Source organism: Lonchura striata, chromosome 19 (genome assembly GCF_046129695.1).
Source record: "Lonchura striata isolate bLonStr1 chromosome 19, bLonStr1.mat, whole genome shotgun sequence".
Lineage (NCBI taxonomy): Eukaryota > Metazoa > Chordata > Aves > Passeriformes > Estrildidae > Lonchura > Lonchura striata.
The window spans coordinates 3095363-3113531 of NC_134621.1; the positions used below are offsets into that span (position 1 = coordinate 3095363).

At 44.7% G+C, this 18169-nt stretch overlaps 1 protein-coding gene across 1 annotated transcript; it reads left to right on the forward strand.

The window, feature by feature from the left end:
• Nucleotides 1-1829: 1829 nt before the first annotated feature.
• CD7 (CD7 molecule) lies at nt 1830-9510 on the forward strand. Its single transcript, XM_021535793.3, has 5 exons — nt 1830-1887; nt 3941-4279; nt 5751-6092; nt 8042-8148; nt 9158-9510. Exons 1-5 carry the CDS (start codon nt 1830-1832, stop codon nt 9266-9268), a joined length of 957 nt encoding a protein of 318 aa, XP_021391468.3. The 3' UTR covers nt 9269-9510.
• The last annotated feature ends 8659 nt before the right edge of the window (nt 9511-18169 follow it).

An 18169-nucleotide genomic window follows, 5' to 3' on the forward strand; every position in this document is an offset into this window, starting at 1 on the left:
CTTCTTTGATATGCTCAGACCAAGAGGAGCCCTGATATTACAATTTCAATTTCCTTTCTTATTTTTTACATGAAGCAAGTGAACAGTCAAGAGAACATCTATCAGTGCTTGGGAGGGACACTCCATCAGTGTAACTTGCTCAGTGCTTCAGAAAATGAACATTTAATTGCTGGGCAACTCTTTTTCTCAGTGGTCCATTTGGCAAAGATGTGGAGTTATTAAATAACCATCACTGTTTCCATGAAATATTTGGATTCTTGTCTACTAACTTCAGGGGTTCCTGCTGAGTACCTCACGGCTGCCAAGGGACTGCTCCTGTTCAGAGCAGCCACAGATGCAGAAAGGTCTGCCAGCACCTGCACAGGCACTTCCAGTTTCCATAAGGACATCCCTGAGATGGGAGTGCAATAGGGCTCCCTCCTTGTTCTGCAAAATTAGGGGTTCAGCTCACAAACAGGGGGTGCTGTGCATTTCCTTTCCCCAGTTTCTGGCTGTCCTTTGAGACCACTTGCAGTGAAGAACCAGGCCCAGCAGATGATCCCCAAGAAAAAGGCTTGGTGTGGATGCACGGGGCAAAGGGCTGCTGTCTCCTACGAAGGGTGCTGTGTGCTGGGTTGACATTTTCCCCCTTCCTCAGCCCCCTGAACATCAGGCAAGCCCAGAGGCTGTGAGGGGAGGAATATCAGGAGATGGTGAAGATTTCCAAAAGAGGCTCTTACCCCAGATATGTTGGTTCAGCTCTCTTTATTCTGTGGTGTCCATGTGGAGAGCGGGGCAAAAGAGGACGAACAGGAAATGTCAGGGGTCTACATAGGCTTTGGACAGGGTGGGCTTCCCTGGCTCTCCCCAACCCCCCTGGGGCAGGAAGGAGGGTCCAGGGTTATCCCAGAATCACAGGGTCTCAGGGAAGGGGGAATCGAGTGTCCATGAGCTCACTGTGACACTGGGTACCTTGGACTGGGGCTGTGTGACTCCTGTCACTGTCACAGCCCTCTGTGCCTGCTGTGACAGGGAGTGACACTGCTATCTTATCCCTTATCTGCATGTCAGGACATCTGGTGCCATGCACTGGGAGATGGCACCACACACTGAGGCTTGTCTTGGTTTCTTTATGACCTGAAGACTGCCCTGTAGAGATCTTTTCCTTATCTAATAGCAAGATGATTTTCCAGGAGGAATCCCAGGCTGTTTCAGATGGCAGGGAAGGTGCAAGGGTGGTGGGTCAGCTCAGGTGAGCTCAGCAGCAGTGAGATGTCTGCTGCCATGGGGCTGTCAGTGAATCTGCAGCAGTCCTGACTGGGGCTGGCACAGGTTTGTTTGGAACAGAGGCTCCCTGAGAAGTCTCTGTTGAAAAGGCTGTGCTGAGAGCCAAGGTGGAAGAGCAGCATGGAGAAAGGGTGAGCTGTGGGCTGGGAGGAAGCATGGCTGCTCTAACCATGTGTTGCATTTACTGAGAGATAAAATCTAATTTGAGAGTTTTATTCGCCTCAGACCATCCCAAAAAATCCCACCCAAAAAAGAGAGAAGAAAGCAGCAGATCTTACCATCATCTGTACCCTGTGCTTACAGGCCCTGAACTTACAACAGACCTGGGAGCCCTTGCATGGCCAGGGAGTGCCAGACTGGGGAGCAGATCTCAAATCCATTCCCCTCCATCCCCTCCATCCCCTCCATCCCCTCCATCCCCTCCATCCCAGTACCAGAGGGACCAGGGGACTGCCCAGGTACTTCTAAGCAGGTTCCTGGGAAGTTTTTGGGAGTGTGATTGGCTTTTTCCATGTTTGCCCTACTGCACTGTACCACACATCAGCACGGGCTTCCTGGTGTCAATGTTCAGTGACAATGCTGACCTGCACTCTAAAAGTGAAAGTAAAAATACAATTACAGGTAATTAGGCACTAATTACATTTAGTTACATTTTAAAGAAGGGAGGATCCCGTTTCCTGCTTTTCCTCTGGCATCCAAGGGACTTTCTCCTCTCTGGTCAGGGCTCTGAAAGGGGAGATGAACGAGATGGAAAAACTGCACAAGCACTGGGAGAAGGGAAGGGAAGGGAAGGGAAGGGAAGAGGCACAAAGGCTTCCTTGGTCACAAACAACGTGTGTGGTGCTCACACTTTCTTCTTTAAGTGCTCCTGTCTTCGAGCCAATCTCTTAGAAATTGTTGCTCTTTCTACTTGTTAAGAATAGAATTCGCTTTCTGGGTTGAAGGTTTAATTCTCACTTTGAGAGAGCACTTTGCTATGGTGAAAAAGGCTTTATTGTCCTGTAAAGATTGGAACTGTTTATTGTCTTGGCTTTGCAAAGAAGTTAAGGGAGATGAAAAAGCCTGAAAGTTTCAGATAATGATGTTTCCTCAAAACATCAACAAGATCAAAAGACATTGTTAGGCTCCTACAGATTTCCTGTCAAATCCACTTTCTGCTGCTGGTGATGTGAGGTGGGCTGGTTTGTGGGTCAGGTCTGCCCCAGGTGTGAGTGCTGGTGTTTGCTGAAGGAACTCCAGCTCCCTCTGCTTGGCAATTATTCACAATTATTGCCAAAATACAGATCAGATCTGCTGGTGTGTCTGCAGGGCTTGTACAATAATTGAGGGTTTTCCTGAAGTAATGGAGCATCCCTCATCTCCTTTCTCCTTACAAAGCCAAGACTTTTGCATCTGCAGCCATCAGTCTAAGCCTGTGGGAGTCCTGACAAACTGAACTGATGGTACCAAGCCTCTGCATTTCCAGGGAAGCCACAACTGGGAGAAAACTGCCTGATTTTGGCACTGTGAAGAGCAAATTTGAACCTCCCTTTTCTCAGTTGTCTTCAGAGGAGAGGTAGGTGCTCCCCATTGACAACTTTCTACTGCTACCCTGGTGGCTGGGGGATGCTCAGCAGTGAGAAAACAAAGGTGGTTTAAGTGTGAAGAAACACAAGGTGCCCCTCCCAGAGAAAAGGTTTTGCCTCCTCCATCACAATCATTTTCACACAAAAGCAAAACTCTGCTGACTTCTTTCAGTAGGCAGCTCAAGTAACTGGTAGGCAGCAGTGTTCAGACTTTAACTCATTGGTCAGACTGAGGGAGCAACTAAAAAGACCTTTGAAAATGCTGTGGATGTTTTGTCTCCCACATGCATCCCTCCTTCTCCTGCTTCTCCCGTGCTTCCCTGCCCAGGACGGTACGTACAGCATTGATGCTCTTACATTTCTATCTTTTATTTTCTTTTTTCCAAACTTTTCTAAGCTTTTTGTCTTAGCCATGCAGTGCTCTCTATTTAATTTTTCTTGCCTTGCCTCTGATGTAGCTTCTTTCAGGTAGTTCCCATTTGATCTCTCTGTTCCTCCCTATTCATTGCACAAATACTCCCCCTTCATTTTTTTTGGATACTGGGATCATTGAGAACTCCAAGGGTTTCATTCTACATTTGTATGTCTTTGTTTCTTAAATAGATTGGACTTGAACCTTCTGCAGCCCTCTTCCTCTATTGAATCTGAGAATCTGTATTATCCAGTTCCCTGCTGTTATTAAATGCCCCTTTAAAAAGACAAGTGTATTTTCTTCCCTTTTCTGCCTCTTTTCCTCACTTCTAAATTCCTGACTTATATCTGGAACCCATTAACAGGATACTCTTAGTGAAGTTTGTATTTTGAGAACTAATAGGATTTTCCTGGGAATCTAAAGAGAGAACTACATTTTCTGTGTCAGTGACAGCAGCCACTTTTTTGTCAAGGCCTTTGAAGCTTGGGAAGGTGCTGAGCTGCTCAGGTCACTGGGCATGAAGGGCACTGCAGGTGCCAGAGCAGCCAAGAAATGACATGTCCAGCATGGGCAGACTGAGGTCCAGTCTTACAGAGCAGTTCTGTTGGTGGAGGAGTTGGTTTTGAAACCTTCTTTGATATGCTCAGACCAAGAGGAGCCCTGATATTATATTTTCAATTGCATTTCTTATTTTTAGGTGGAGGAAATGAACAGTCCACAGATGTTATCAGTGCTCGGGAAGGAGACTCCATCAACATAATTTGCCCAATGAGTGGTTCACAATATCAAGTGGGGATGTACTTGAGACTTATCAGACAGAATATTGATGTGGCATATTTTCCCAAGGAGGAATCTCCATCTGTCAATCCTGTCTTTGCTAATCGTCTTGAGTCTTCAAAGGAAGGGCAGACTCTCAGGATAACCCTGCACAGGTTCCAGGAATCTGATTCTGAAATCTACGTATGCTCCGATATTTTAAATATCAGTGGCCATCACAAAGAGATACATAGGAAGACAACCATAGTAGTGGCCAAAGGTATTGCAATTCCACCTTTTATCTCATTGGTTAGTAAATACAGGTCTGTATTTCAAATCAAAGATTGGAAGAAGGCACAATGGGAGGGTGAGTCTGACAGGACCTTTTCTGTGTCTGCTCAGGTACAGATTTGAAGGAATGTGTGGGTTGGCTCCCTGAAAGAATGAATAAAATACATGAGGTAGTATGGCACCAAAAAAAACCCCAAACCATCCTACGAGATTCATTTGTGACTCACTCATTCCAGCTACAGATTTTCACATGAGTCACAGGTTTTGCTGCAGCTGTTTAGAAACAGAGAGGTCCCACAGCTCTTTCCAAAACAACTTGTCCAACCTTTTTAAACATCTAGCAGAGCAAAGAGGGGTTTTTTGGTAGCAGTTGTTTTCGCAAATCTCTTTTTCTGTTACTAATTTGTCTTAAATGACAAATTGGTAGTAATTGGGAAGCTGGTGTTAGGCAGGGTCTGCAAGTTGGGCATGAATGAGTAAAGGGTTTTTTCTCTTGTTAGTGAGGAGTTGCTGAATGGGCAGAAGTGCTTCTTTTGGCAGGTGGTTATGGTTGGGGAAATAATTTTTCTGTCTTGATTTTTTTTAAAATTTTCATTAGAAAAGAGTTGAGTCCACACTACTCTTTGGCAGTTTATTCCTCCACGTACTTGTCCTTCCAATGAGACCTTCTAACCTGAGACATCTTTCCCAAAGCTTACAGGATTTTCTTCCTTTCCCGTCCCTGAGGCATGTGAAATTGAATTGACTGCTGATCAGCAACAGTAATTTATATTTATGGAGGATTACCATCTCCTCCCTTGGGCTTCTCCTTTCAAACTTCTTTGCTGTGTTTTCTCACATCTTGTTTATTGTGTATTGTCTCTCCACATTATTATATTAAGTTGCTTTATAGCGCTGTTTGATTCTGATCCTCTTCTCAAATGCTTATAATTTTCCCTTTACAAACCTGATAAATCCTGTCTTCACTCCCTTATCCACATCCATGATAATGTTAAAAGGAGCAAGTCCTGTCCTTAGAGGAACTCAGTGGATTGTATTCCCAGATGGAGAGTGAGTCATTAATGACCACTCCATTCTCACAGACCATTTGAACATTGATGGGACACACACTGTGTGATTTGATCCAGGCTTCAACTCGCTTGAGAAAGCAGGCAATGATGCATGACTCCAGTACATGTTGATTCCCTTAGAGGAGGTCAGTATTTATAATTTTTAGGTCAATAATTTTTAGGACCCTTTGCAAGCAGCTAAACCTGTTGGTCAGTCCTACTTTCAGACCCTGAGGCAGGAAGATGTGACAGGGTGTACTAAAACATATCCTTCTTCTCAAAACCTGTGTAAAGCATGTTTAAAAATTCATTTTATCAGCATTTCTATGTTCTGTCTGCTCTGGTCCCTTGCTCCCCAGTTAAAACGCACTGTGTTAAGCATGTGATAACCACTAATCTCTCTGCTTTTAGCTGGATCCAGAAGAATTGTGGAGCAATCACCACTCCATGCCAACCCCGTGCAAGGCCAGTCTGTCAACATCACCTGCGTGTTGAAAAGCTCACCTGAAGATGAGAAGTTCTACTTGCTCAGGACTCACGTGCAGCCTGGCACAGTTCTGTCTGTGTCAAAGCTCAACGTGTCAGAGGTTTCTCCTGCCTTTGGGAGTCGCTTGGGGTATTCAAGGGAAGGAAACAGAGCTGTGGTAACTCTGCACAAGCTCCAGGAGCAGGACACTGATATCTACAACTGTGCCCAGGATGTGAAGGGTTCCCCTCTGCTCTCAGCCAGTGGCACCATGGTGCTGGTTAAAGGTACCACCCTTTTGCTTGTTTAATCATAAATCTCTGTCGTTGTGTTGTGGACAGAAAGCTTTAGGAACTTTAGTCAGGACAGGCAAACCCAGGAGAGTTTGGAGAGTGAGCTCAGGCTCCTTTGTGCCCTGTTGAGCTCAGACACAGAAACAGATTTTGTGTTTCCACCTGACTTGTATAACCAGAGGGGAATTCAGACCTTGCCATGATCCTGCAGCTTAGAAAAAGGAAAAAAAAAAAAAGTCAAAACAAGGTAACAAACACTTCACTGTCACTTTTCGGATATGGATAAGTACTTTCAGCACCAATTCTTTAACCTTAGCATGACATAAACGGGTTTTAGAAACCATTCCCTCTGGCAAGTCTTGTGTTAAGTAGATCACAGTGGGGAGCACAAAAATCCTCAGGGATTTGCTTCAAGCACCACAGACCACAGCAGAGATGCTCTCACATACCCTTGTTACACAATGAGCACCCTGTGAGCGTGTGCTGCAAAGAGGGGGTTTGATTTTACTGTGTTCCAAAGAGGGAGTTGCATTTTTCTGTGCTCCAAAGATGAGTTTTTACTTTTCTGTGCTCCAAAGAGGGAGTTTCATTTTTCTGTGTTCCAAAGAGGGAGTTGCATTTTTCTGTTCTCCAAATAGAGGGTTTGATTTTACTGTGTTCCAAATAGGGGGTTTCATTTTTCTGTGCTCCAAAGATGAATTTTTACTTTTCTGTGCTCCACAGATGAGTTTTTCACTTTCCTGCAGGATTGTGCTGTACCCATTTGCTAAGCTGAAATCAGAGCCAGCAAGAGAGTGCTTGATTTTGGTCTTACTGGTGGATTTAACCCTGTGCACTGGGCTCTGTAAAATAAATTTTACAAAGGCCTGAGAGTTGCAAAGGATTTTCCTGCAGTCTGAAAAAAGCACCTGTGGTCCTGTTCTGTGCCACCACCCACAGCTGGGACAGCAACTCAGTAAAGTGAGGTGGGGGAAATGGCAGTAGCCCAACAAAGCAAGGGTGTGATTATTAATTAATTGTGTTAGATTATTAATTAGTGTGTTATTCCTATATGGATTAATTGAGGTTTCAGAGAGTTGAAAGCCTTTCCACCAGCATTATTCTTCTCAGTGCATTTCATACCACAGCATCCTCCTGCTTCTGTCTGGATCTCTCACCAGCCTGGCTCTTGGATAATTCAGAGCCCTCAGGGTTGCAGCAACACTGCAGGAAATATTTTCTGCTCCCAAAAGGAGTGTGTGGAAGCTGCCTTTGTGCAATGCTCCTTGCTGAGCCACCTGCAGCCACCCCCAGCCTCTGGAAGAGCACAGGGAATGCCAGTGAGAATACCAATGGAATGACAAATATGTCTCTGTAGCTGCCCATATCCGAAGTTTTTCTTAAACTGTAAAATTACTTTTTTCAGAATAAAAATAAAATTCTGTAGGAAATAGATTTGTAGAAAATTCTCAAAACCTGACAGAAGATTCACATAGTCTGCATATGTATGCAAACCTTGAGATAAGAAATGCTGACTTAGAAATGCCATGGAACAGGACAGACATATTTGAGAGAGAAATAGAAATAGAAACAAGTTTCCAAGGATGGCCTTGCAAGCAAGACTGGATACCTTGGAAAAATAGAACCATGAATGATGCATTGTAGTAGGACCCATGAGGGGTAATTTTAGATGATTTGCTTTAAGGTATTTATAGGATGGTGTGGTAAAAGATGATAGGTTAAGAAACATTTATAGTGTATTGTAATTAGGAAATAGTTTGCTTCTGATTGTGATGGTGTGAATTATAACCCCTGTATTGTCTCACCCTTCACGAGACTGAAAATAGAATAAAAGTTTTTAAAACACCTCTCAGTTACCCCATCTCTGCGTCAGAAAAGAGCTTAATCTGACAAAATTCTGCCTTTTTGTATTTATAATAATGCTGCTGTTATTTTAAATGCAGAAGTGGAGCAGGCATGTGAGAAGAGCTCCTGGGATTCGTATGTCCTTGGCACAGTGGTGGCTCTGCTGTTCTGTGCCCTGGTGTGCTGCACCTTGTACCGTGTGGATGTAAGTACAGTCACCGCAGAAAAATTGGGGCAAACTGATATTATTTTAAAATAGTGCCTGAGTCAAGCAAACATCTGATAAACCTAAGGAATTGTGGCTTCCTCTTGCTCTCCTATTTGCCCTTGTTTAATATCTTCCAGCTGTAAACTCCTGGCAGCTAACACAGCGTCTTACACTTCTGTAAACCTGTGTAAATGAGATATTTATTGTGTTTTGATAACAAACCTCGAGTGAGCTGTGTGGTTGACACAGCCATGTGTTGTGTGTGTATCCCTGAACAAAGCCCCTCACTGTTCTGCTTTGCTTGCTTTTGAAAAAAATTTTTGTGAATTGGGACTGGAGCTGTACATAGCAAGCTTGTAAGAGATGTAACTTGGAGGGGGACATAAGGGCAAGAAAAACTCATAAAATAGCCTGATGTCTGAAAGTAGTGCTGGGAGAAAAAAATTGGCCTCTTTCCAGAGAAAAAAAAAATCAAATTGTTTTCCTTCACTGGGATTATTTCTATACATATACTGCAGAAAGTGCCCAGAAATTGTCTCTGACAAATCCTACTGCTGCATAAATATTACTGAAAATGAAGTGTATGATTCACAGGCTTCTGTTGTCCGTCCAAATGTGGATCCAGCACTGGTAAAACCAGTAGTGTGACATAATTCTGTCAAAGCCCAGTGGGACCTCATGTCCTGTGTTACCAGTAACAGTCTAAGAATGAGAATGAGCTTTATTTATTATTATTATCATTTACTTTTATGTCAAAGCTACAGTTACATCCAACTCTTGAAGGAACTTTTTGTGAAATTGCATCAGACTCATAAAAGAAAGTTAAATAAATAAGCTGATGATTTCCACTTGGTCCTCTAAGACATCACTGGATCATGAGAGGAATTTTAAAAGTGTGTTTCTTCTTCCAACAGAGGATGTAGATGGACTCCTAAGATGGAGAATGACTCCTTGCTTGGGGTCTTTCCAGGGTCTGGTTTGAATGGCTGTTTTCTTGGTTTGGCAGGTGAAGAAATATTTCCAGAAGAAAAAGCCCAATGTGGTGTATGAAGACATGTCCTACAACTCCAGACGGAGCACGCTGGTCAGAAGCAACACCTGTTCCAGAGGTGAATGAACTTCTGCCAGCTGGACCATTCCCTCACAGCCAGCTCTCAGAGCTGCTTTAACCACCTGAACTGAAGTTGCTATCACCTACCTTCTTCAGCGGGTAGAAAATCTTCATTTCCAATGCTGTTTCTACTTTTTTTAATTTTTTTTTTTTTTTGTAATATACAGAAAAAGTAGCAAAATGCAGGTACCCTGGACAGTGTATGCAGTTCAGTGTGAAAAAGCAGCAATTTGGGGTTAAATGCAACATATGGACTAGTTTCTTTGCTAAATAACCCTTTCTGGGATGGGGAGGTCTGGTTCTGAGCATTGCTAAATCTCAGGAAGACCACACGGGTCTGATCAAGAATTTGTCGTGGATCCACACAGGTGTGGATTCCAGTTCTCTCGTGGACCCTTGCTCAAGAGCTCAGGCAGCTAAAACTACTCAGGAGTTACAGCAGGGAAATCTATTTTGCAGAAACTTTGGAAATGTGGCAGGGTGAAATGCTGGCTCCATGTGGGCTCACCTGCTCCAAGGCCATGATGGTCCCACAAAAACAAAATCAAGTCTAGATTTTAGTTTATTGCCTCTGTCAGAGCTACTCACGTGACTGATGGGGGTCTTGATGTGGCTAAGGGACTAAATTTGGGTCCTGTGGCTTCCTGGGTGTCTTGTTTTGAACAGACAGGTGTCAGCTAAGGAAGGCAGGAGCCTCCCTTGAAATGGAAAATGCAAACCCCCTCCCTCTGAATTATTATAAATTTAAAAGAGGCTCTCAGGGAAAGGTATGGGAGTAGAAATAACAGATCTTTATGAGGAAAATTTTAAAAAATGCAATTTTACAGAAAAGAAAACAAACCACTGACAGGGTCAGAACATGCCCTGAGCCCCTGTGTGTCAGGGAGGTGGCTCAGCCCCATCCCAGGGGGGCTCAGCCCTCCTGCAGTGCCAGCTGTGCTTCTGCTGGAGCAGGATCCTGCACAAGGGGGGAGTTTTCCTTGGAGCTCCAGGGCTGGGGGAGATGGGCCTGGGCTCCTCTGGGAATGCAGGGGGAAGGAAGCTGCTCCCCTGGGAATGCAGGGGGAAGGAAGCTGCTCCTCTGGGAATGCAGGGGGAGAAAGCTGCTCCTCTGGGAATGCAGGGGGAAGGAAGCTGCTCCTCTGGGAATGCAGGGGGAAGGAAGCTGCTCCTCTGGGAATGCAGGGGGAAGGAAGCTGCTCCTCTGGGAATGCAGGGGGCAGAGGCTGCTGTGCTGTTCCCAGGTCAGATTGGATCCAGGTAGGAATGTTTGGCTCCTCCCCTGGGCAGAGCATCTCCCCATGGATGATGGAATTTTCTCAGCCATGCAGGGACACTCAGTGGCCATGAGCAGCAGAGATCTCCTGGAGGAAGGGTTGGGTGTGGGAGAGATAAAGCAAACTGCCCAGTGAACAGAGCATAATTGCCCCAGCACTGACAGAGGAATAGGATACCCCCATTTCCAACCTAAGACTCTGGGACAGCAGAAATGTTTGTGATGTGCTGGATGAGTTTCTCCAACCCAGTGACTCCACACTGTACAACACAAGGTGAAATAACCCGGGGTGAAGTAAAGCCAATGCCTGCATTCCAACCTGGGCATGATCTAAAACCCCTTCTTATCAAAGAGATTTATCACAACTCGCCTCAGGCAAGAAGAGGCTAAATTTGGTTTGGTGACAGCTTCTGGAAGAGCTGGCTGTGGGGAGCTGGGCCAAGGAAGGGCTCAGCCTCCTCCAGGGGTGTTTTGGTCCTGCAGGGTTGGGGCCACTGTGGAAAGTCACCAATCTTCCACAGAGGAATGCTGAATTGCCTTGGTACAGGGCAGGGCTGATGGGGGTAAGCTCTGGCTGCTGAGGACAGGCTGGGACTGGAGTTTCTCTCTATGGGTGTAATAGTTTATTTTTTTTAAGGGATCAGGGTCAGTTTGTCTTTGATGAGTGCATAGCTGGAGCAGAGCCAGGCACAAAGGGTAATTCCTCTCCAGAGCTGAGCTCTGACAAGATCCCAGCATGCCAAGACAATCCTGCCCCTCAGGAGAGCTTCTTTCCCTCCAGATATTGCTCATGAAATGCTGTGCACCGGAGCTGAGGGAGAAATCCCCTCACTGTGAGGGGTGGATGGTGCAGGTTCACCTTGTGAGCAAATAGGTGTTGTCTTCACATGGCCAGACCTGGATTAATTGTCTGTGTTGGGGTTTTGTGCAGTTCCTCGATATTTTCATACATATATTAAAACCTTTTTCATATATCTTGCAAATAAATGAGTGTTTCTTTTAGTGGTTTGTTGTGTTTTGTTGGTTTTTTGTAATAGTAATTCAAGGCTTTTTGAAAGTTCTTTATAAGCTACCTCTAGCAGCATCCCACTAGGCAGCATAATAACAGTTTTCCACTTTAATCACAAAATCTGCAAGTGAGGTTTTTCTTTTTAAAACCAAACACTGAAGAAAAGAACCCTTCAGACCCTGTGAATTCCACTCTCATTGCCCAAACTTTTCTTGAATTCTGCTAGACTTGGTGCTGGGACCAATTCTGGCTTTGTCCCTGGAAAAGCCCAGCTCAGGGGTGGGTGAAGAGCTGAGGAAGAACCAACAAATCAGGTACCAATCTAGGAACTGAGGTGTTCATTTTGAATTCCCTTTCATCACATTTTCAGTTTTGGAACAAGGTGCAGGTTTAGTCAAAAAGGGGCAAAAGCCCTGAGAGGCAGCATAGGGAGGTTGACAATTTAATAAAGTGACATTTGAGATCAACTTTCTGTGGAAACACTGCTGTACAGACATGACCACAATGGTGAAAAAAAAGAAACAAGCTGTGAAAGGGAGCAGTGGTAGAGGTGGGTTTGGTTGGGTTTTTTTTCTGTTGGTTGGTTTTTTGTTTTTTTTTTTTTTTTTTGGTGGTTTGGTGCAAACAATTTTTTTAAAATATAAGTAACACCTTTCTGAGGAAAAATTACACACACACCGAGCCATTTCATGAGCACCACAATTAACCCAAGCAGTGGTGAATGAACTGCGGGGGACTTTAGCTCCAGAGTGTTAGGGAATAACTGGGGATTTAATAAAATAAATTTTATTTTAAATAAAGAGGGCTGGAGCATTCTGAAGATGCAGAGTTGTCTCAGATCTTAACTGAAAACCAGAAAAACTGAAATTTTCACCCCCAGACTTGCAGACAGAATTGCTCTGGGCTAATTCTGTTGCTCTTGCTTCTTTTTCTGTCTCGTTTCAGCCTCTGGAGAGGGAGATGGTTTTCAAGGAGAGGTGGGAAGTGAAGTTCTGAGGCTGGGATGGGACCTGCAGCACTGAGAGCAGTATCAGGGTATTGGTGATGCCCCAGCCCCATCCATGGGATAAAAGCCAGGAATTGCAGCTGGGAGCAAAGCAGGCTCAGGTGGGAAGCAGGGCTGCAGCTCCAGTGTCAGGGGAGCAGGGATGGGGCAAGCCAAGGCAGCTGAGCAAGGACAGCGGGGCAGAAGCAGAAATCCAAGAGGCAGGGTACCAAGAGTGGCTGAAATGGCTCAGGGGTCTGCAGGGAGTGGCCTGGGCTGAGTGCCTGGGAAGGGGAAGGCTCATCAAGAATTCTCCTGGCTATTTGCAGAGCTGAAGAAATCAGCCAGCACGTGTGGGTTAGTGCTGATGGAGCCGGTAGACTCAGGGAAAATGAGCTGGAAAAAGCATTTTAACCCCTTGACTCAGGTGTGTGTGACAGGGACGTGCCTGAACTCAGGTGCCAGGGAGGCTGAAAAGCCACGCTGAGCCACAAAATGTTTTGTAGGAGACAGGAGAGAAGCAGGTCCTGCTCTTGTGACATTTTGCAGGACACTGGGATGTCTCCAGTGACTCCTGCAATGCAGTGTTCCTGTGCTCCTCGCAGCTGTGAGCTGCATGATCCATGGCTGCATCCCACGCTGGGTTTGTGCTCTGGGGCCAGGTTCTCCCACCTCTCTCTTGCTGGTGTCTCCTTTTCCATCCAATAACTCCTGCAGGAGGCATCCTGTAATGGAATTCAGAGGATCTGGCCAAAATATGTCCTGTGCACTGCTGCCTCTGCTGAGGACAAACCACTGACTGCTGATTTCTCAAGGTCCCTGTGTTAATAAAAAACCTATTTACACTCACGGTATGCAAGCTTTTGTAAGCACTTGTTTTCCAAAGCATTTAGTTTCTTTTTGAATGCTTTGTAACCCTCAACTTGCATTATATTAGCAGTCAGCTACAGTCAATTTGAAAACATGCAGGGGTTTTTTTCTGGTTCACAGATTTGGTTTCCGCACAGCTTTGAGGTGCTGAAAATGCTTCTTTGGTGCTACTTCTTTAATGTGACATATTTGGTTAATTTGCTCCTGCACTAGTTAATGAGTTCTTTTTCTGCTTTTTGTATAAATTTAACAGTATTTATGTTGTTTTGCCTGGTTTTTAAAACTATTTCAATTCCTTCAGGAATTACTGGTTACTGGCTTTGTGCAACACGCAAACATGCAAGACATTTTTCCAATTTAATTTGGAGTACCAACAGGTTTTATCTTACTTTTTAGAAAATCAATACATTATTCATCATGCATTACTCTCCCAGATAGAGCACTCTGCCTTGTCTACAAAAATCTCACATAATTTTTTCATTTAAGAAATGGAAATAAAGCAACCAACCTAAATACCGACTAAAGGCAATAAACCATTTTGTCCTAACACTAAAATTTTTCAGTGTTGTCACAATCTGTGTGGTACAAATAGATTATCTGTCCAATTGATGGGAGGTGACTCCAATCTGTGTAATTAACTGCTGGTAGGGCTGGAAGAACTCACTGGATAGTGCTAATTTCTGTGTAAATACTTCACAAGAACCATTATTTTGCTTTTGGCTGACTGGCATGTGTCTGAAACTCTCCGTGGAGGACAAGTTCATGGCCCCAGAGATTTTCAGCTGAGATTTTAGAAATGCTCTGCTACACTCCTGTGTTTTCTGCCTGTAATGGGAATAATGTCTGAACACTGCACATGCCAAGTGGAAGATGATCTCTCATTCCTTCTTACTGAATTAGTATCAATAATTAGTAATTAATAACTCTCCAGGAAAGCCTTTAAGTTCATCCCTCTCTGCAGTTCATGACACCCTGAGACATTTGGTCCATCTGCTCTCAGCAGAATCACACAAGTTGTAAAAGCTTATTCTGGGGGTCATTGTACAAGTGATGCTTTACCAATGGTAATAATCATTTCATCCTCAGATGGTGGAATTTATCACTCTGCTCTGGTAGGGCAGAAAAAAAGAGACATTTGGTTTGTGGGCTCTCTCTCCACACACATTATTGCCTTACAGCTCAGGGCAAGTCTTCTAAGAAGTCACTTAAGGCCACTTTACTGTGGGTGGTTTCCACTTGTGTTGTATTCTCTCTGCTCAAAGAAATTTGCTGCAGGCTTGTGGGTGAGTGACATTTAAAGTCCCAATGCAGAGATGCCATTTTGCACAAATGCTCGTGATTTCTGAGAAATAAGATTATTTTAAAAACTCTGTAATATCATTGTGGATTTCTCTGTTACACTCACTCTCATATTTTCTAATGCTCACTCTGAAAGCTTCTCTGGGAAGTCTCCTCAAAGTGATGGCAGTTGGTGCCTAAACTCTAACAGCTTTCGAACACAAAACTCTTCATTTAATTAAAATACCCCAACTCTGAACAGTTCAAGATTTCAGAAGAGAAATCAAGCATTTGTGTGTACACAAATCAGGTAAAGAAATTATGGTTCCTAATGACTTTCAAGGCTAAAATTAAAAACAGTCTTTTCACACAGAGCACACACAGAAAGCCATGTGTTCCTTCTTGCAAGGGTGTTTTGGAAATAAAGTTGTATCATGGATTAATAGCTCATTATATTTCTGTCCTAGCCAAAAGAAGAAATAGAGGAGAATTCCTAGCAGGTTTAGAACTCACAGAAAATCTCAAATGAACAGCCCAAACTGAGGCTTTGCAACTTTTAGACTTGCCCAGGATTAGGTGAAGCAGGAGGGATCCATCACTGAAAGGATGGCTGTTGTCCTCCTGCTGCTTTTGTGAGTAAATCTCACCGTGGTGGTCATGGTGAGCTTGCAAATTGTCTGAGTGGGCTTGGCTGGAGGCAGAGAAGGGCACTTCTTCCAGTGCCTCTTATTCCTGATGCTCAGACCTGGGGGCACCATTGGGTGGAACAAAAGAGAGGCAGAAATACCCATAATAAAAAGAATTACATTCCTTAATAACGTGTTTTCTGCAGCTGGGCTGCTCTCACATCTCAAGACTAAAGTTGTGGTTTTTGTGGTGGAGACAGCGAAGCCTGCCTGCTGCAGAGGGGCCTGGGGTGTTATTTATGTCCAGAAGTGCTAAAGGGGGGTGCTGCTCTATGGTCTGGCCTGTCCCCAGGCTCAGTGGAGAGTTGATGTGTGATATTTATGGCCACTGATATCCCCTGTGAGCCTCTCAGCTGCAGCACTGCATCACTTTATTTGGACATCTCCCCATCAGCCTGTGCACCTCTCCTCTGTACATTTGCTGTCAGCAGCAGCAGCACCCTGGCTCCTGCAGATCCAACTTCTTCTGGGCTCAGAGACTCTGCCCACAATTTGATAATTCCTGATAGCTCGTGTTCCAGCTTGCCTGGCTGTCTCAGCCATCCCAGGCTGCAGGCCATGCAGAAATGCAGCAAACAATGCTCAACTCCCGATGTAGCAGCACTGCCTGCCACAGAACTTGGCATCTGCACAGCTCCTGAATAAATCCAGTGGCACCTGGGATGTTCTGAGCTCCAGCTCAGAGCTGTGCCCAGTGCCTGAGCCTCAGCTGCTGTGTGGGTGTGTTCAGCACCTTTTGGAATCAAGATTTTCTGTCTGGCAGGGACAAAACAGGGAGAAGGCACCACCAGTCTGTGGCATTAACAAAGAACCTGCCTAAGAGACAGAGTAAACAAAAAAATTATGTGCTGGAGGGTTGTTGGTTGCTGATTTTGGGTTTTTCTGTTGTTTGGGGTGGGGGGGGGGGGTGGTTTGTTTTGTTTAGGTTTTTGGTTTTTTGGGTTTTCTTAAGTTATTATTTGAGATTTATTTGCTCTTTTAGCTACTGGAAACTGCTTGCTGGCTGGGAAAATCCACACTCACACATACAGAGCTCTCTGCCTGCTAGGTTCAGAGATGCTTAGCAGTTACACTTGAAGGGTTATAGGGAAAGTAGGGACATTTCTTGCAGGTCTAGGCATTTCAGGCATAAACCCAAGACTCAAAAGATCAGTAACTGGACATGGAAAATGTTACCTGTTAATCTTACTTTTCTGCAGCATTGATCTGTTGCCCCCAGTTCCCCTGAAATGTGATGTGACACGAGCAGCTACTGAACCCTGTCAGTTTTGGGTGGCCCAGCTGGTCCATACCAAGGTTCCTCCTAAAATGCTGATATATTCTTGAAATGCTCTTCACTTTGAGTCACATATGAACCAACCCACAGAGTATTTGTATCTGCTTGGACAACATGTTATCAGTTCTGAAATGTCCTTTGCTGCTTGTGGATTCCTTGCTGCTGGGAGTAAGTTTTCCATAGTAAATAAATATAAAGGCTGCTCAGCTGCACATATAATCATTTTAAGTGACTCTGATGTTCTCACAGTACACAGCTGGGTATAGAGGCCATTTCACACCAGCAGGAAATTAATTCCCCACTTCAGGTTCTCTGCGGTTTAGATGGCCAGATAGTGAGGTGCAGCTGGGGTTTCCTAAGGCACTCATGATGTAAAACAGAGGAGAAAGAAGAGAGGAGGTTGGTTTAGCTGAGCCACTTGCCAGGATTTTTAGGTAAGTGCTGTTTTAGTCTTCTTGGAGGTGTTAGAAAAGCTGTGCAAAGTAATTGTTGAGTTCTGTACTATTTATTAGGGCTTAACAGGCAGGCTACAGATAAGCATCAATTACAGAGAACAATATCTGAAATAAATGTTTTTCACCCCATAATCAAATATAGCTTAATTAGGCAATTCTGAGAGAAGAGTCATAATAAATAGAGTGGGTAAGGCTTGCCTTTATAATTGAGATTTAATCAGCCGACTCTTGTATGTTCATTGAATAATTGATTATTGGTTGGGTGTTGTGTGTTCTGGGAACTGCAGGTTCTACAGCTCTAGGTTAGTAATATTGATATACAGAAATACAGATAAAACACTGTCTAGATTAGAGAAAGCAGCTGGGGTTTTGAGGGAGCTGATCCTGGGCCAGTCCCTGCTGATGTGGGGGCATGGAGCAGCAGTGCTTCCTCCAGCAGCAGCCTGGTCTCAGGAAAAGAACCCAGCCCGGTGTGGTTAACGTGTGAAACACCAGCTCTGTGGCAGGTGCACTGTGACTCTGTCAAGTTGAATTTCTTGTAACTGTCAGACATCCTGGAAAGGGTGGGAGATGTTCACAGCCTGCAGAAGGCAGCACGTGCAGGTGTTCCCCTGCTCTGAGGGAGGGGCAGTTTTGGGGAAGGAGGTGCTGGGTGTTCCAATGTCCCCAGGACGCTCAGTAGCCTGAGCTGGTCTTGTACTCATTCTGGATGATGCCTCAGGTTTGGCTTTTCTATTTTTCACATTCTCTGCTGCTTTAATGTGTAGGTCTGGGCTTCATATCAGGGGATGGTGAGCTCTCTGCACAGAGCAGGGAGACAAAACAATTCCTGCTCCAGCTGGCACCAAGGACAAATGATCCAAATCTCAGCCCAAGAGCACAAACATCGTGGGCTGGAGAGAGAAAAACAAGCAGGATGGGACTGCCTGGGCTAAAGCTGGAGTGGGACAAGGAACTCCAAGGTGCCAATGGAGCAGAACTTCAAAAAATGAGAGATGTCATGAGCAGTTGTGCATTTTGGGACCATTTTCGTTCATTTGGGTGCAGCCCTGGCTGGGCTCTGGTGCTGCCA

What these genes read in the sequence shown, in the direction of transcription:
- CD7 (XM_021535793.3), top strand. Translation starts at nt 1,830, where the DNA reads ATGTTCAGTGACAATGCTGACCTGCACTCTAAAAGTGAAAGTAAAAAT. An exon ending in AAGTAAAAATACAATTACAG is followed by an intron (nt 1,888 to 3,940) that starts GTAATTAGGCAC and finishes TCTTATTTTTAG; the next exon opens with GTGGAGGAAATGAACAGTCC. An exon ending in AACCATAGTAGTGGCCAAAG is followed by an intron (nt 4,280 to 5,750) that starts GTATTGCAATTC and finishes CTCTGCTTTTAG; the next exon opens with CTGGATCCAGAAGAATTGTG.